Here is a 19,789-nt window from a genome sequence, read left to right as displayed (position 1 = left end):
TTTTAACATCTGAAAACAGGCATAAAAACAGGCCTATATAAAAGTCATTTTGTAAATGGCCTTTTTCTTTTCATTTCATCTTAAACTATATACAAAATAACACATTTGTAGGAAATTTTTAAAATAAATCATTAAACCTGTCAAACAGTTTACAAAGAAGAAATCATCCCATGGCCATCAAAATGATCACTTTCTTACCAAAACATCTCTTCTGACATTTATATAATCCACTCCTTCACTGCATCTTACTCACCTGTGTACATAATGCAGCTGATGAACTGAATCAATTGCTATCACCATCTCAGCCAAGTAAAATCGAGCCATGTCTTCAGGCAATCTATCTTCAAATTTGCTGAGTAGAGTAAGCAAATCCCCACCAACATAATAATCCATAACCAGGTACTAGGAATGAAAATATAAAATGTACTCAATAAATAACGAGTGAAAAATCAATGTACTTAATGTACAGCAAGGTCAAACAGCACCAGACCACATACTTTTCTGTTAACAAGAAGCTATGTAAGATGACCAGCAGCACTCACAATAAGTCTTAAAAATTTCATAAAGTAGTAAATAAATCTTCTAACAACTCGAACAGGGAAAAACATGGGATTATCATTGCTTTGATGTTGTCTTTAAAAGTGAAAAATAACATTATTGCCAACCTACAGCAGACCACAGTTTTACCAACATTTCATATAAGACAGTCATTTATGTTGAATAAATTCATCTTCATCATCACTATATTTTCCTTATTTCATCTTGAACCAGTAAAGACTTTTCTTAGGTATACATAAACAGAGGAGAACTAATTTTAGATACAAACTCTGATGGGTTTGTAATATTGTGATTTATAATAAGAAATATATATATTTTGGGAATAGAGCAGAGAATTTCTTAAAACCATTGAAATTTAGAAAAATGGTAATGATAACCCTATATGCGAGACAGCAAAAGGACACATGTCTTTTGGACTCTGTGGGAGAAGGCAAGGGTGGGATGATATGAGAGAATAACATTGAAACATGTATTTTATCATATATGAAACAGATCGTCAGTCCAGACTCGATGAATGAGACAGGGTGCTCAGGGCTGGTGCACTGGGATGACTCAGACAGATGGGTTGGGGAGGGAGGTGGGAGGGGGGTTCAGGATGAGGAACACGTGTAAACCCATGGCTGATTCAATGTATGGCAAAAACCACTACAATATTATAAAGTAATTAGCCTCCAATTAAAATACATAAGTTAAAAAAAATTGGAATTTCCCAAATGACAAGATAAAGGTGTCTTTTGTTATTTACAACAAGTTCCTTTCAGCCACACCAGAGTTTATAAGGTGACTTTTAGAAAACCTCTAGGAAACCTAAGGATGGGGGCTGGTTGCCTGGGGAACCAACCAAGAGTAGAGTATCAGAACTTTCAGCCCCACACCCTCACCCCCAGAGCCTCACTCGTGAGCTCCAGGGAAAGGAACTGGAAATTGAAGAAATCATCAACATCCCTATGATCCAGCAACCCCACCCCTGTGCATATATCTGGGGGAAATGATGATTCAAAAGATACATACACCCTCAATGTCCCTAGCAGTACTGATTATAACCGTGGAAGCAACCTCAATGTCCACTGACAGCTGAAAGGACAAAGAAGATGTGGTATATATACATGATGGAATACCACTCAGCCCTTAAAAGCATGAAATAATATTTGCAGTAACGTAGATGGATGTAGAGATGATCATATTAAGTGAAGTCAGTCAGACAGAGAAAGACAAACACCACATGGTATCGCTTATCTGTGGAACCCAAAATGTAACACAAATGAACTTATTTTCAAAGCAGAAACAGACTCACTCACATACATAGAAAACAAACATAGGTATGGTTACCAAAGGGGAAAGGAGGTGGGAGAGGGATAAATTAGGAGTTTGGGAATAGCACATACAAACTATTGTATACAAAATAAACAATAAGGTCCTACTCCATAGCCCACAGAACTATATTCAATATTCTATAATAAAACATTATGGAAAAGAATATGAAAAAGAATATGTATATATATGTATGTGTGTGTATGTATGCATATACCTGAATCACACTGATATACACCAGCAACTAACACAGCATTGTAAATCAACTATGCGTCAATTAAAAAAAAAAAATCAATGGCCAATTATTTAATCAATCTAAGCAATCATGCTTAAGTTGTGAGGCCTTCATAAAAACTCAGCATGGGGTTTTACAGAGCACCTAGGCTGACAAACAAGTGGAGGTGCTGGGAGAGTGGTACATCCTGGGAGTGGGCATGAAGCTCCGTGCCTACCCTTCACATCTGTTTCATTGGGCTGTTCCTGAGTTCTGTGAGCTGCTTTAGCAAAGAAACTGAATTTGAGGAGAGGGTGGTAGAAATCTCATCTACAGGCTGGAGGTCAGAAGCACAAGTAACACCATGGACTTTGCTTTGGGGAGTATATAGTGGGGACATCTTGAAGGACTGAACCCTTAACCTGTGAGATTTGATACCTTCTCCAGCTGGACAGTATCAGAATTGAGTTAAATTAGAGGACACCCAGCTGGTGTGGGAGAATTGCTAGATGTGTAGAAAATCCACACATCTAATGTCAGAAGTGAAGTAGTGTGCAACAATGTAAATAAAAACAATAGTGTCCCTTTACAGTGTGTGTATACCAAAAAAGATAAAACAAGGAGTAGACAACAAAATGCAATCTGGGTTGTTAGATTATAGACTATGTCTGTCGTAACTTTTTGCTATTTTCTAGACTACTTCTTTGTTATTTTCTAGATATGTATTACATATATATGAGTATATTGTTATGTTACATAGTTATGTTATACAGTGAGTGAAAGCTAAACATAGTGGAAAGAAGGTTTTGTACTCAGAAAGACCTGTATTCAAATACTAACTGTGGGTTATAAGTGGCTTTTGAAAAATTAATTCTTTTGGCACTTTACTTTCTTATCTATATAATTACAATAATGATACCTTCTCCAGAGTACAGCATTTAACAAGGTTAGTAAACAGAATATATTTAAATGCCAGTTATAATGTCTTTAATGTGATTTTATTATAGAAGAGAGTTACTATTTCAAGTTTATTACGAAGCTGACATTAAGATTTAAAAGTCTTGAGAAAATTCACATTCTTATTATTATACATTAAAATTATAAGCATGGGCAATTTTGTTAAATAAAAGAAACATTTCATTTTGTTAAATAAAAGAAACATTTCATTTTGTTAATCCTTGAAAATCAGGAAAACAATCTATTTCAAATTATGGTCTATGGTTTAGTTGCTGTATTTACAAGGTCTAATGTTTAACAGACTGTCAAGAAGGTTAGAACAGAGTAATTTAATATAGTAAAATTTTGTTAACCTAAACATGTTGCTAAAATTGGCAATGGATATGGAGAAGAAATCCATAGCTCTAACTTTACAAAGAAGTACTCTGAGTATAGTAGCAAATACAGAAACTTTTCAAATAAAAAAAAATCTATTAAAACTAGAATCTAATATTTATACATACAAAGTCATAAAGCAAAACTTATTCTCCAATAAACATTTACTAGGTACCAATCAGGATTTTTTTTGGTAGCACACAGAGTATAAATAGATCAAAGGCTTTTACATCAAAAGCTCTCCTCTCTTGAAAGTGTACTCTATTCTTGCCATACCAGAATCCTAAAGTCTGAGTATACCATCTATCAATATCAGCTAAAAAATAATCACCCTAACATTTTTTCCACCCACCATCACCATTTAAAACTTAGGCTCCAAGAGTCACCACTTATTTCTACGTTCATCCTCATATGCTTTGTGCTTCCCTTAACAAACCCAAAACTCCACGAACTCCTTCCCTTCCCATCTTTCAGTGTACATCACGTATCTCTTCTACAGTACACAACCATCCTTGAGATAGAATAAAACATAAGCACTTAAGTGTTCCTTGCTTTCCTATCCTGCCGGCTAAGAGTGCTCTGCCTCTGACTATTCACATTTCCCCTCTGCCTTGTCCTCAGAGGTAGAGTAGGTGCAGTTAAGACAGAATTCAGCAACTGGGAAAAGCAAGAAGCAGAAAACACAAAAGGAGATTTGCAAGAGAAAAAATGAACTATACTCGCAGTAGGGTTTTAGTGTTATGCAGACAACGCATCCAAAAAGGCAGACAAGTAATAATCTCACATAGGAAAAAAAGCCCCTTTTCTTCTACAACATATCCCAGTGACTGTCTCTAAGTCATTCTTTTATGCTTTCTCCTTTATTGTTCACTACAATATTCAACTAAATCATCAGGGTTTTGTTGAGTCTGGTGCCGCTAAGTCACTTCAGTTGTGTCTGACTCTGTGCGACCCTATAGACGGCAGCCCACCAGGCTTCCCCGTCCCTGGGATTCTCCAGGCAAGAACACTGCAGTGGGTTGCCATTTCCTTCTCCAATGCATGAAAGTGAAAAGTGAAAGTGAAGTCGCTCAGTCATGTCCGACTCTTCGTGACCCCATGGACTACAGCCTACCAGCCTCCTCCGTCCACGGGATTTTCCAGGCAAGAGTACTGGAGTGGGGTGCCATTGCCTTCTCCGTTGTTGAGTCTATTTCCTACTAAATCTGTGAAGTCCATCTACTTCTAACCCTACCAGCTATCCTAATCCAGGCTCCAGGCCTCTCTTGATTATATCACTACTGCAAGTTTACAGCCAAAGTGAACAGCTTTCTATAATACATTTTATTCTGCAGATAATTTTCTTGGGAGTGGAAAATAGAATACAGAACAAAAGAGGGACAAATGCAATCATTCACTAATTCCATATATATATATATATATAAAAATATATATAAATAATGTACTAGGTGCTAACATTACATGTATGCAGGGGAGATAATTAATAAGACACAGTTCTTGCCTTCGTGGTATTTACAATCTAATGAAGAAAAAATACAAATAAATGGTCATTCTTAATGTAATATAAATCTCTGACAGAGATAAGCAGAGGGTACTGCTGTAGGAAGAGAAAAGGAAAATAACCTATTTTTAATCTGGTTCACTTATTCATCTGAAATTTATTGATTTTTTTGTACAAGGTATAAAGAGTATTTTCTCATATGCAGAGAGTCAATTATCTAAAACAAGTAGTTAAATACTCCATTCTTTCCTCCAATTTAATTGAAATGCCCCTTCATCATATTTTAAGATGCTAAATACACTTGGGTCTGCTCTTGGACACTCTGTTCTGCTATAGTTGTCTATTTCTGTATCAGTATCATACTGTTCTCACTGACTAATCAGTAAATATCCAGTAGGACAAGTATCTACTTCTTACAGACTGACCACCTTTAAAATACTCAATATGGCAACAATGTCTTTAAACAAATTTAAGAAAATCAGAGACTGAGAGGCAACATTCAGATGACATGTTGAGGAGATGATAATCCTAACATAGAGAGGTCCTACCAACTGTCAAGGAGAGGGGAAGGAATCCAGCAAAACTAGGCTGAGTCTATTAACAGGTAACTCACTTAAAAGGAAACACAATTAGCCAATTAATACATAATCAAAACCAAAGCAACAGTGAGATATCTTTCACCAATGCAACTAGCAAAAAGATCACTACTGTTTTAGAGAAAGTGAGTTAAAAAACAAACACTGATTTTTTAAAAGATGAGTGACTACAACTATTTGGGAAAGTAATTTCACAGTATTTATTGAATTTTAAAAGATGCATACCCCTCGATCTAGCATTTCCACTCTTAGGAACATCAGTTCACTTCAGTTGTTCAGTCGTGTCTGACTCTTTGCGACCCCATGGACTGCAGCACACCAGGCCTCCCTGTCCAACACCAACTCCCAGAGTTTACTCAAATTCATGTCCATTGATGCCATCCAACCATCTCATCCTCTCTTGTCCCCTTCTCCTCCCGCCTTCAAATACAGTCAATTAAAATAAAAGCTCCAGTGTGTAAGGCTTACAGGCAAGTACTTACTGCACAGCACTGTGGATAACTGGAGCAAATATGAAAATATGAATAGAGATCAACATCAAAACTTGTAATTGGATCTACTGAATATTTCATTCTGTGAAATAGTATACTGTTGCCCAAGAGAAAATTAAACATATATGCCGATGAGATATTTTAAGTGACAACAGCAAGCTGCAGTATAATACGTACTTTGTAATTCCATTTTTATAAAAAGGAAGAAAATATCATACACACACAAACATGCAATTCTACAAAGCATAAAAAATGAAAGTATATAACAAAGTTAACATCCGTTACCTTAAGAGGGTAAGACTATTAACTTTTTAATGTATACAGATCACTGTACAGAGATCACTGTATAGAAGGGAAAAAAATCTAGTCAAACTGAAGTTGACCACTGGAGTCAAGTTCTGCTAAAGGTCAAAGGTGATGGAGTCAAAGGCAAAGGACAATAAGAATAATCCTAAATATAAAGATATACCTCATTCACATTGAGAGAAAAGAGGTCCAAATATGGATAAATTTCTATACAGGGGAGAGATAAAAGGAAGATGTTGAGGTCAGAGCATAGAAAGTTAAAGTTCATGCTGGAGTAGCCAGTGGCTTTCACTTTCCCCAGAAGTAGGAACTATAGAACGAAAGTACAGTAATTATAATTTATACAGTGTCCTATACTAGAGATAGGGATATGACTGTTTATTCCTATTTTATGGCTATGTAATAAAAGAGAATGAAGATAAATTATTTGTCCAAACATACAGTCAAGAGTGGGAAAGTCAGAACTCAGGGTTCTTGATCCTCTGATCAGTTTCCATCTTACTCAAATTAAAGAGACTCAGCGTTCAGTAAAAAAGCTGCCAATATCCATGACATAAAGAGTATGTACGAAGCACCAGGATAACAAAAAAAGAAATTAAGGATACAGGCCAAGTCTTCAGAAATCTTGTATCCCTCCAAAATAAACAAGTCTTTAGATGTGAATATACACATCAGAAAATTTCCAATTCTGAATTTCTAAAAAATCCTTAATTAAAAGTTTTGCTTTTTAAGGAACAACATTCCAAGGAAAGAATGCTAAAGTATGTGAAAACATACAATAAAAGAATGCTATGAAGGCATACAATAAGCCATGTGAAAACATATAATAAATAAACAGTGCAAAGGAAAAAACATTTCACAGAACAGATATGCTTTAGAAGTCTTCTTAGGGAGAACACCAAACTCCTTTAGTCATCTTGTAACATGAAGAGATTAATAGTCCTTAGAGTCCCACTTTTATTTATCCCTTCCAGCTTTTTGTTTTTTCACTCTTTACAAAAATACCTTTCTAACTATTCCTATCTTCAGTACAAACTGGACTCCTGTAAGAATTTAAAGTTCATATGACTAAATACAATTCAATAAATATCTTTCACCCACTAATTAGTTTACAAATGTTAATTCAAAAAGTAAAACTTGTGCTTTAAATATCTTCCTGTTTTTTCCCTCAAACCAAAAAAAATAAAGTAAAATAAATAACTAAATAGGAAAGAGTGGATAAAAAATATGAAGAAGAAAATTTTGTTGATTTGTAATATTCTAAATGATGTCTAAGTGAGTAAGTTTATGTGTCCATATACATGCAACCAAGTAGGCTTGTCTTTAGTGAGTTTTTCTTAAGGAAAAAAATGTTCTAATCACATCTTAATATCATTTATTAAATTATCCAACTTCTTCCTAGTAAATAAAATGCACATATGCTATGATTATTATTTTATAAACTGACTATAGTGAATCTGAAATTATTACAAATGAAGGTCAAATTACTGAATATTTATCACTGCTTTCTTGAACTGTATAGCTCTGAAAATTCTATTACTTGTTTGGTTTAGGGCTACTAGGGTTAAAAGTTATTCTGGAAAATAACTGTATAATAAAATTTCCTTTTAGGTATCTACAGTTAGGCTTGTCAATATTTTTAAATGATTTTATTTTCTTATATTTTATAAATATTCAAAAGAAAATCTTTGATGATAACTAAGATAATTTAGGACTTCTGACTCGTACCATGAAGGTTTCTGTAAGGAAAAATTGACACTTTACAGGAGATCTGAGTTTTAGAGCATTTCAGTTCTCCTCAGTTATTGTGAAACTTTAATTCTAATATAATTAATGACTGGCTACACACACAATTTCTTAGAAATGTCTCTGAAAAAGAAGTATTAATCCTAAGTCAAATACAAAAAGCAAAGACTCAATAACTCAGAGGAGAGAGAATCTCTGAACTATAAATCAGGCTTTTAAATTTTAAAATTAGGTAAAATTTTGCTATATAAAATTTGGTATTTGAACACTTTATTTCCATTCTATATATTTCTATATTTATAGCAAAATACAGATTTTAGGCAAACCATAAATATACAGTGTTATATCTATCCACAGTAGATTATATTGTCATAGAGGTCTATAGTCCTTATCTTAAAATTTTTGCAAAGCTTTGATAAACTGTTATAATTTTGCTAAGCAAATACTTGGCAGATGTTTGACTTACTTTTAAATTTGCTTATCTATGCAGATTATATTTGAAATGATACATTCATCTCTAAAATTTCATGTAAGTATGGTCAATTCAAGTCAAATATTCCATTCAATTTAACAACTAAGCAACTAAAATGTGCAAAGCTCGATGTCATGACTTTTAGGCAATCTGACTATAACTCACAATAAAAAATATGGTTTATATGAATATTCAGTAATCATTATAAAAGAAATAAATGTTATGAAATAATATTTATTCCTATTAGTTGAACTCTCATTTGATATTCTATTTAATTTTTAAGTGCTGGTTGCAACCTACTAAATTGATTTTATAACTCACTGCTAAGTCACTTCAGTCATGTCCGACTCTGTGTGACCCCATAGACGGCAGCCTACCAGGCTCCCCCGTCCCTGGGATTCTCCAGGCAAGAACTCTGGAGTGGGTTGCCATTTCCTTCTCCAATGCATGAAAGTGAAAAGTGAAAGTGAAGTCGCTTAGTCGTCTCCGACTTTTCATGACCCCATGGACTGCAGCCTACCAGGCTCCTCCATCCATGGGATTTTCCAGGCAAGAGTACTGGAGTGGGGTGCCATTGCCTTCTCCTTATAACTCACTAATGGGTCACAATTTGAAGTTTGAAAAACACTACTATACTCTGGAAGCATGTACGGAATATAAGGACAAGTAATGACCCTGCCTGAACACCTTGACCTGTCCTGATATCAGATAAACCCCACAACTATTAAGTTTCACTAATCTCTGATTATATTTTAGCTAAAGATAACAGGGTTCATGTCATTTATTCAAAAATTTTTAAGTTGTACCAAAAAAATCAAAGACACACACACACACAGGTTAATCATAAAATAGCAGTACCAAAAATGTAAAGGTAAAATGAAATAGGAAACATTAATTCAAATTGTGAATTCTGAATTACTTTAAGACACAGAATTTGAGCACAGTTTTAAAGTACTGGCTAGACTTCAACAGGACTAGTGGCAGGAAGAAGAGGAGTGACATAATGTGAAAGGTATTATGGAAAATAAAAATGAAGAAAAGTATAGAAGAGTACAGAGAATGTTCAAGAATGGAGGGTATTCCACTGAGGCTGAAACACAGGATTTGGGTGAGCACAGTATTTCCAGTCATCTCTTTTTTATTTAGCACCTTGGACTGCAAGGAGATCAAATCAGTCAATCCTAAAGGAAATCAATCCCGAATATTCACTGGAAGGCCTGATGCTGAAGCTGAAGCTCTGATATTTTGGCCACCTGATGCAAAGGGCCAACTCATTAGAAAAGACCCTGATGCTGGCAAAGATTGAAGGAAGGAGTAGAAGGGGACAGCAGAGGATAAGATGGTCAGATGGCATCACCAACTCAATGGACGTGAGTTTGAGCAAGCTCCGGGAGATGGTGAAGGACAGGGAAGCCTGGTGCGCTGCAGTCCGCGGTGTCACAAAGAGTTGGACGTGAATGAACAATAACAACAATACTACACTGTTAATGGTCTCCTCTACCAACTCTCCTTGCTTTAGCTTTCATGGTGCAGTATTTTGATTCTCTTTCTTGCTCGGATCATGTCAAGTTTTCTCCTTCAGGTGTCCTATCTCCATCTTCTCTAGGCACATCTGTTTTCTCATTTCACAAGCACTATTTATTGATTCTCATTTGCTCCTTGTATTCACTGTTATCTGCAAAAGGTGTTGGCCAAGTTTTCTTGTAAAGGACTACATAGTAAATAGGGTTTAGGCTTGGCAGGCAAGAGGCAAAATCAAAATAACATATAGGTACATATATAATAACAGAAAAAATTTCCACATATTTCATTAGCAAAATTCAAAATATAATGATAATTAGTACAATTTTGGTAATACAGACTACTAATGAGAAAATGTAATCCTTTTGTAAGCAGAGGGGAATATAAAAGTTTGCTTAACTGGGGCTCAAAGTTCGTGATCCCTATCATCAAAATAAAGTTGAAGTGAAAGTCGCTCAGTCACGTTCAACTCTTTGCGACCCCCTGGAATTCTCCAGGCCAGAATACAGGAGTGGGTAGCTGTTCCCTTCTGTAGGGGATCTTCCCGACCCAGGAACTGTACCAGGGTCTCCTGAATTGCAGGCAGCTTCTTCACCAGCTGAACTAAGTTATCAAAAATCTACTGCAAATGTAAATCTGTAAATGCTGATCTACAATGAGATTCTACACATCCCATCTGTGAAACTATCTATTCACAAGAAAAGGTACTAGTGTCAGTTCATGAGTATATAATGTTGATTGAGCATATTCCTCAGCTGTAAGGCATTTATAGAATGCTATTAAATTTTTCTCCTGATACTTGGGCTTAAGCACATCATTACTGCAGATTAACCACTTCTAAGTGAAAGTTAGATGGAAGTTCTTCACTGCCCAGTTAAATGGATTTTGAACTATGAACATTTTCTTTGCACTTGCATTAGGTGCCAAGAACTGATGTTAGAACTGTAGTTTGACCTCAAAAGATCTACCTGCTGCAAATCTATACAGAAATGGAGATCTCTCTCCTTTTCACTTTTGACAATATGGGAAGTAGATACAGCAACTTGACATTTCTTGTAATTCAAACATTAGCTGTCAAAATGACTTCACCACAGCATAGTTTTTCATCTAAGTGTTGTTTTGTCTTGTAATCTTATATTAAATTTATTTTGAAAACATATCAAGCCTACAGGAAAAGCTAATTTCCAAGCCTATTCAATACTTTACAATAATGGTTGAAGGTGGGGTTTTGGATTCAGAAATATTTCAGCCAGCCCTTTGTTCAAAATACTGTAATAAAACGTTACCACTGCAAAATCAGTGAATGGGTGTATGGCATAGCAGGAATGTCTGGCTTTTGATTTGACAAAAAAAAAAAAAAATCCATAGAAATGATTATAGTTGTTTCCAAAAAACTGAATGAAACATAACTTTGATACTACTGGTTCAATACATGATAGATTCAAATACTTGCAGCAAGCTGCCTGCTGATTAACACAAAAATGAACATCCACAGGCTTAAAGCACCTATGATTTTCACATAATTTATAAATCTGTCCAAATAAGCCTTTTCCTGTTTTACCACACTCCATTGTAACACATTTTAGCAGATTACAATTCAGGTTGATTCAAATCAATATTTTCTCAACTTTTTTGAAAATACTAGGTTGGTGCAAAAGTAACTGCAGTTTTTGCATTATTGAAATTTGACTTTGATACTGGAATATATTCTTAAATAAATGTGGTTATGTTATGTATCATTTTAATGCACATTTCTTGCTTTATGGTTTGTTTGTTTTCTGCTACTGACTTTTTACTTGCTGTTTACTTTATATTTATTTTAGACTAGGGAAATGATGTTAGACCAAAAAGTAAATTCAAGCAATTTTCTTCAGTTCAAAATAAAGCAGCACAGACAACTCACAACATCAACAATGCATTTGGTCCAGGAACTGCTAAAGAATGTACAGTGGTGGTTCAAGAAGTTTTGCAAAGGAGACAAGAGCCTTGAAGATGAGGAACACAGTGGCCATACATTGAAAGTTTACAATGTCCATTACAGAAGCTGATCCTCTTACAACTACACGAGAAGTCGTCCAAGAATTCAGTACTGGCATTCAATGTTCAATGCCATTCTACAGTCATTTGGCATTTGTAGCAAACTGGAAAGGTGAAAGGCTCAATAAGTGGGTGCCTTACAAGCCGACCGAAAAATTTAAAAAAATCATTGCTTTGAAGTGTCATCTTTTGTTTTACTCAACAGTGAACTATTTCTCGATCGAATTGTGATATGTGACAAAAAGTGGATTTTATACGACAGCTGGTGATGACCAGCTCAATGGCTGGACCGAGAAGTTCCTCCAAAGCCAAACTTGCACCAAATAAAAGGACATGGTCACTGTTTGGTGGTCTGTTGCAAGTCTGATCTACTATACCTTTCCGAATCCCAGCAAAATCATTACATCTGAGAAGCAGGCTCAGCAAATCGATGACATACATCGAAAACCACAATGCCTGCGGCTAGCACTGGTCAACAGAAAGGCCCCAATTCTCCATGATAATGCCCGATTGCACAATCAAAGCTTCCAAAGTTGAAGGAATTAGGATACGAAGTTTTGCCTCATATGCCATATTCACCTGCCCTCTTGCCAACCGACTACCACTTCTTCAAGTATCTAGACAACTTACTGCAAGGAAAATGCTTCCACAACCAGCAGGATGTAGAAAATACTTTCCAAGAGTTCATCAAATCCCAAAGCATGGATTTTTACACTACAGGAATAAACTTATTTCTCGTTGGCAAAAATGTGTTGATTGTAATGGATCCTATTTTGATTAATAAAGATATATTCAAGCCTAGTTATAATGATTTAAAATTCATTGTCAGAAACTGCAATTACGTTTGTGCCAACCTAATAATATGACAATAATGATTCCACAGAATGTTCAGAGAGGCTAATTCCTCAGATACTTCAAACTCAAACACTGATTCCTCAGCAGAATCAGCAACATCTTTCCACTCAAGAGTCAAAGAAAACCTCTCATGATAGGAAATGATTATACCTCTCTGCTTTTATAATCCACCATTGATGCTCCTTCCAATGTCCTCAATTCTTTGAGTAACAGTTCTCCTTAAGTCTTAGATAAGTTTATTTTCTGTGGACACATTTCTTTGGCTGCTGCAATCGTATATGATTTCATTAACTCAATACTGGTCAATGGCTTTCCTTGCTTGATTAATAAATGAGACACTCAGGTACTATAGTTGCAGCCTCACTTTAATTTTTTATTTTGTGAAGAGATTCTGCTATGGTAAGATATTGGGTTACATTTTCTAACTTTTCTGACTGCTGCTTTCCTGTGAGTTAGAAATGTTGTGATAAGTGCTCAGTTTAGCTGTGTAGACATTTACTATATTCTATAAGTACAAGCGAAGCACAGTGGTGTAATGAACACCATGCTGTAATTTATTAACAAAATAATCCACAATCTTCTGTGCCTTAAAAGCATGATATTTGAAAAATCTACCTTTCTTATTTTGACATGAGGCATATGTGCTATTAATTTAAATAAAAAATGCCATGGTATAGCGAGATATATATATATATGTGTATATACACATATATATACAGCACTTGGAATGTCACTGCAATTTATAGTCTGCTGAGCACAGCAGTGCAAAGCAATGAGTAACACATATAGTGTTACCCTCTGTCACAGTGCCAGTCTCCATCACAACTAGTCAACTTTGCCACTGAGGCACAAAAGCAGCCATAGGTAGCGTGCAAATCAATGGCATGGCTATGTCAATAGAACTACAGACAGTGAAATCTGAACTTTAAAAGATTCACAAGTCACAAAATACTCTTTTGATTTTCTTTCAACTGTTTAAAAGTGTAAAATAATTCTTAGCTTGCAGGCTGTGTGAAAATAGGTGGTGGTCCAGATTTAAACCACAGGTCAGAGCTTACCAAAATCTGGTCTATAAGATAATAACTCCAAAATAAATGGTGCTATTTACCCTTAGAAACACCAGACTAATATCTATAACCCATTAAATAGATCACACTATAATTCAAACCCAACATATACCAAATTAAACTAACCATTTTCCCATCTACTCTAAATTTTCTCTTCCTTCCTATATTCCCCAACTCTGGAATCAACTACCGAGTACAGAACCCTGTAAGTCAGACACCAGAAAACTGGGAATCATTTTGATTCCTCTCTCCGCCACTGACATTCACTCTAACACAAGTTCTAATTATTTTATTTCCTAAATAGTACCTAAATCCATCCCCTCCATCAACTTTATTCAAATTCTCATTATCTGTCACCTGAATATTGTCTCCTAACTCGTCTCTCTAGTCTGCTGCTGCTAAGTCGCTTCAGTCATGTCCAACTCTGTGCGACCCCAGAGACGGCAGCCCACCAGGCTCCCCCGTCCCTGGGATTCTCCAGGCAAGAACACTGGAGTGGCTTGCCATTTCCTTCTCCAATGCATGAAAGTGAAAAGTGAAAGTGAAGTCGCTCAGTCGTGTCTGACTCAGCGACCCAATGGAGTGCAGCCGACCAGGTTCCTCCGTCCATGGGATTTTCCAGGCAAGAGTACTGGAGTGGGGTGCCATTGCCTTCTCTGCTCTAGTCTAGCCCTCTGAAATCCATCCTTCACATTGCTGCTAAGATGTTCTGTATAAAATACAAAACTGATTATCACACTGTCCTTAAAATCCTCCTTGAAATTAGAATAAAATTTGAACTCTTCTGCATGGCCTACACTCAGGAAGCCTCATTTTACCTATCTCTCCCCTCCTTATCATAACCCTATTAGCCTTCCTCTCATTCCTCTGACAACCCCATCCTTTCCTGCCACAAACCCTTCTACAGTCCTAAAACAGCAGTTTTGCTCCAAGAAAGAACCCTGAAAAGGCATGACAGAAAGTAGGAGGAGGAAAGCTAAGATATCAATCAGTTCAGCTGCATTTCTATGTGCTTCACTGTCTAGGCTTTCAAATAGGAAAGTGAAAGTCAAAGCCACGCTGTCATGCAGGCCAGAATACAGGAATGGGTAGCTGTTCCCTTCTCCAGGGGATCTTCCCAACCCAGGGATCGAACCCGGGTCTCCTGCATTGCAGGCGGATTCTTTACCAACTAAGCTGGCTTTCAGATATAATGTTATTTTAAAAATCACACACATGAGTTCTATGATTTAAAAAAATTTTGCCTTTGAAACTCATGGCTGTTAAAGTCTAATTTACATACCACAATGTATAAAGTGCTACACAGTGTGACTCATATATCTCTCCTCTCTCATCACCAAAGCCTCTTTATCCTCCATCAAGAGGAACATAACAGGTGGCTTCAGATGTCCATGTTCACCAACCCCTCTCTGCCTCTTCTCCCTTCTTGGTTTAGCCAACTTACACTTGTCTCAGAAGAGCCCTTATTGACTTTATATCTTTGAATAAATGTTATATTTTTCTTTATAAGAAACAATGTGAAAATATTATTTAATTGACTGTGAATTTCTTATCTGGCTTCCCTCACAAGAATGTAAGAATAAGATCTTTGTCTGTCTTATTTACTACCAAATTGCTAGAATCTAAAGAACAGTGCCAAGCACACAGGACATGTTCAATAAACATTTATCAAATGAAAAATGTCTTATTAATTTTTATATCCCAGTACATAGTGTAGTGGCTGGCACAAAACAGTCACTAAGCATATGCATGCTAAAAAAATAAATCTTGAAATAAAAATTGGGGTCAGAAAATGAAGACCCCTGAGTAATAGCCCAGGAATCTTATGTTCAACCGTGGTAGATTCTGTCTTATTTTCCTATTCACTTGTTCATCTCTCCAATCTTCATTTGGCAGTGTTTCTAATAGTTTGATTTTCCTCCAAGCTCTTCCCCAGCTTCTTTTGTCTAGTGGTCCATGATGTTAATATAAAATTAAACAAAGCCTACATTTTAAATATGGCTCTACTTAAAGCAGCACATGACAACTTTGAAAAATATGTAAAATTCTAAATAGTAATAGAATACTATTACATTTACAAGAGAAATAAAATACATTGACAGAATCATGGGGAAACAATCCTGACCACCTTTTACAGAATTTAAATGTTTGGATTTGACTTACTTACTAAAAAACACTAAAAATTCCAATTGAAAGGTATTAAATTACCCATGGAAACAAATGATATATCAAACTTATACTCTCTGAAATACAGTGGTTTTCTAAAGAACATTTACATTTAAACAATGCTTCACAGAAAATAATGATAAATTTTGCCAATAAAAAGGTAATAAATATATAGAAACATATAACAATGATTCTTACTAAGTTATTGTCATCCTGGAAAGCATAATGTAAAGTTGTAATCCATTTATTGTCTCCATTCACTAACACATCCCTTTCTTCACGAAAACATGCTGTCTGAAAAGGAAAAAAATAAATTTTTAGATAAAGAATACTTTATGTAAAACTAGGAAATATATTATGCAAACAATTACTCAAATATTTATTATATTTTCTGTTCTGAAAAAGGAATGCATTATAGGTATGACTTTCCAACATTAAATGACTTATAGTAATAATAAAGCCATATAATGTTATTTCAAACAACATTATATGACTTTCCAATAAGTCAAGTTTCAAAGAACCCTCAAAAGCTGAACAACTGAATAGTAAACTTAAAAGTATTTTATATTTAAAATTACTGTCATAGTTCAAAAAATCAGAAAAGTACACAGAATTATTTAACAATCATGGTTCAATCTACCACTTAGATAACACAAATGTCAACAATGTCACGTTTACTCCTAACCTATCTGCTTTTAAGAAAATAGAAGTTGTAGCCTTCCTATTTCTAGAGAAGTATCAGCAGTTCTTCCTCTAAGAAAAATGAATAATCTGAAGTTAGTATATATTCCTCCCATCACATGCTTTATTACACATGTATGTGTCCAAAAACAATAGAAATGCTTTGCGTTTTGAAAATTTCCGTGAATAGTGTAACTGTATCTATCCCTTTGCAATGTGATTACTTTTTAATCAATAATGGCTATTTAATTTTTAATTGCTACAGTATTCCATTCTATGATCATAGCAGAATTGCCTCATGTAACCCCCCCATTATGAAAACATAGGTTATTCCCATTTTTGCATCATTTCAATATTGCAATAAATATATTTGTACAAATGTACAAGAGTTTCTCTAGGGTATACACTTGGTAACAGAAATGCTAGACTTAAGCATTTTCAACTTTATCAGACACAACCTAGTTTCTTTCCTAAGTGCTGTACCAATTTCTACCTTTACCCCAGTGTATGAAATCACCCATTTTCTACAACATCCTGAATTCTACTTGGCACTTTTAAGCATGTTTCAATAAGACTTTTAAGCATGTTTCAATAAGATGGGTATGAAATAATATCTCATCATTCTTTTAATTAGCATATTCTTAATTACAGGTACAAATAAATGATTTTACCTATGCTTATTGGATATCTGAGTTTTCTCTTTGAAAAACTCCCTTTGCCCATTTTCTCTAAAGGATTATCTTTTTCTGATTTATAAAAGTTTTAATTTATTCTCAGGATATACTTCCATTATTATAAAGATACAGCCTGGAGAATCTTAGAAATATGTTACTAAAAAATAACTTTGTATGATAAAATTCTACAATATATTTTTAAAGTTTTAATTAAAAAACCACTATGCCAGAAAGTTTCAAAAAGAACCGAAAGGTAAAGTAGAAACCGAAACTCTCCCTCATAGATTCATTGTCCCCTTGTTACGTCCAATGATTAAGACCAATAACTCAGTTGAATTTCTTTTCAGAAAATTTCTTTGTACATACACACATACAGACACACGCACATAGACACACACACCCTATATTCATGTGGTATCCCATCTGTCCTAACTTTTCTTTACACAAATGAGATCACAGTGCTCTATAAATCATTTTTTCAAGTAACAACATATCTGAACAGCCTTCCATACCTGTACTAGAAGGCTACCTAGTTTTTCTCAATGGCTATACCACATTTCATACACATTTAAAAATCATCATGCAGTGTCCTACACATAGTAGATACCTAGTAATTTATTTCCCACAAGATAAATTCACTAGTCATGATATACAAAACAACTCACATTATCTAACCTAAGTAAGTGCCCTAATTTTTTTCATGTATTTCCATAAATTTTATTTGAAGCAATAGAATTTCTTTTTTAAATTAATTTATTTTAATTGGAGGCTAATTACTTTACGATATTGTGGTGGTTTTTGCCATACAGCAACATGAATCAGCCACGGGTGTACATGTTGTCCCCCGATCCTGAACGCCCCCTTCCACTGCCCTCCCCACCCCATCCCTCTGGGTTCTCCCAGAGCACTGGCTTTGAGTGCCCTGCTTCATGCATCGAACTTGCACTGGTCATCTATTTTACATATGGTAATGTACATGTTTCAGTACCAGTCCCTCAAATCATCCCACTCTCGCCTTCTCCCACAGAGTCCAAAAGTCTGTTCTTTACATCTGTGTCTCTTTTGCTGTCTGATGCAACAGAATTTCTAAAGCCATTCATTAAACAGCATCACCAAGGAAAATCTTAAAAACAAAACTTCAACCAAATGAATGGGCAATTTACTCATAAATTCAATTATTAAAATCTACCATAATTATGCTTCTGTTCACTTTAGGGGGAAAATAGTATCATTTGACTTACTCACTACTAAATTCTGTCTTAGACTTTAACTGATCTGAGGTTATGGTTTGCTGCTAACATTTTAAAGAAGTAGTGAAGTTTATCAAGTCTAGGAGACTCCTTCTCCTGACTTTATCTCACCGGAACAGCTGAAAATTTAAAGATATTTCCAGCTAAAATATGGAGATGTGACTTATTGCTTACTCTAAATAAAACTCCAAAGACTACCTGTCAACACAATTAACTTTAGCAGATTCTGATCCATGCTAAACTTTAGTGAAAAAAAAATTTTTAACATAAAACGTAAACTATAATATAAAACTTTAAACACATACAAAATAAAGTAACCCCCTGCTCTCAATGTACCCCTCAACCAATTTCAACAGTCATTTTTCAATCTTATTTCATCTACACTCTCATGCACTTAGGCTTCCCCAGTGACTCACCAGGTAAAGAATTCACCTGCCATGCAGGAGATGCAGGTTAGATTCCTGGGTCAGAAAGATCCTCTGGAGGAGGAAATGGCAACCCACTCCAGTATGCTTGCCTGGAAAATCCCATGGATAGAAGAGCTCGGTAGGCTACAGTCCACGGGGTTGCAAAGAGTCGGACAAGACTGAGCAACTTCACTTTCACTATAGTAAAATTTTCTATTAAGGATGAATAAGAAACTCTTATTTATAAGATGAAAGTCTGGTTTTCCCACTCCACTGTTTTCCTCACAAGTGAAATTAGTTAAGAAGAAATAAAAGGTATATAAAGATTACTAAGGAGAGCGAAGCTGTAACTCCAATACTTTGGCCACCTGATGCAAAGAGCTGCCTCATTTGAAAAGACCCTGATGCTGGGAAAGATTGAGGGCAGGAGGAGAAGGGGACGACAGAGGATGAGATGGTTGGATGGCATCACCGACTCAATGGACATGAGTTTGGGTAAACTTCAGGAGTTGGTATTGGACAGGAAGGCCTGGCGTGCTGCAGTTCATGGGGTCGCAAGGAGTCGGACACGCAAAGAGCGGACAACATGGATGCATAGAAAGAA

At 35.5% G+C, this 19,789-nt stretch overlaps 1 protein-coding gene across 14 annotated transcripts in view; it reads right to left on the bottom strand.

Moving 5' to 3' along the window:
- The window catches only part of CDC42BPA (CDC42 binding protein kinase alpha), a 299,246-nt gene that overhangs the window by 177,073 nt on the left and 102,384 nt on the right, over positions 1-19,789 (bottom strand). For all 14 annotated transcript variants that reach the window (XM_040263625.1, XM_040263632.1, XM_040263627.1 and 11 more), the window contains exons 4-5: positions 16,372-16,467; positions 254-402 (exon numbers count right to left, since the gene is read on the bottom strand). In XM_040263625.1, the coding sequence (XP_040119559.1) occupies positions 254-402; positions 16,372-16,467 (245 nt within the window). The remainder of the gene's footprint in view (positions 1-253; positions 403-16,371; positions 16,468-19,789) is intronic.

The sequence above is a fragment of the Oryx dammah genome, unplaced genomic scaffold (genome assembly GCF_014754425.2).
Source record: "Oryx dammah isolate SB20612 unplaced genomic scaffold, SCBI_Odam_1.1 HiC_scaffold_21, whole genome shotgun sequence".
Lineage (NCBI taxonomy): Eukaryota > Metazoa > Chordata > Mammalia > Artiodactyla > Bovidae > Oryx > Oryx dammah.
This window is presented reverse-complemented; position numbering and strand designations above follow the sequence as displayed.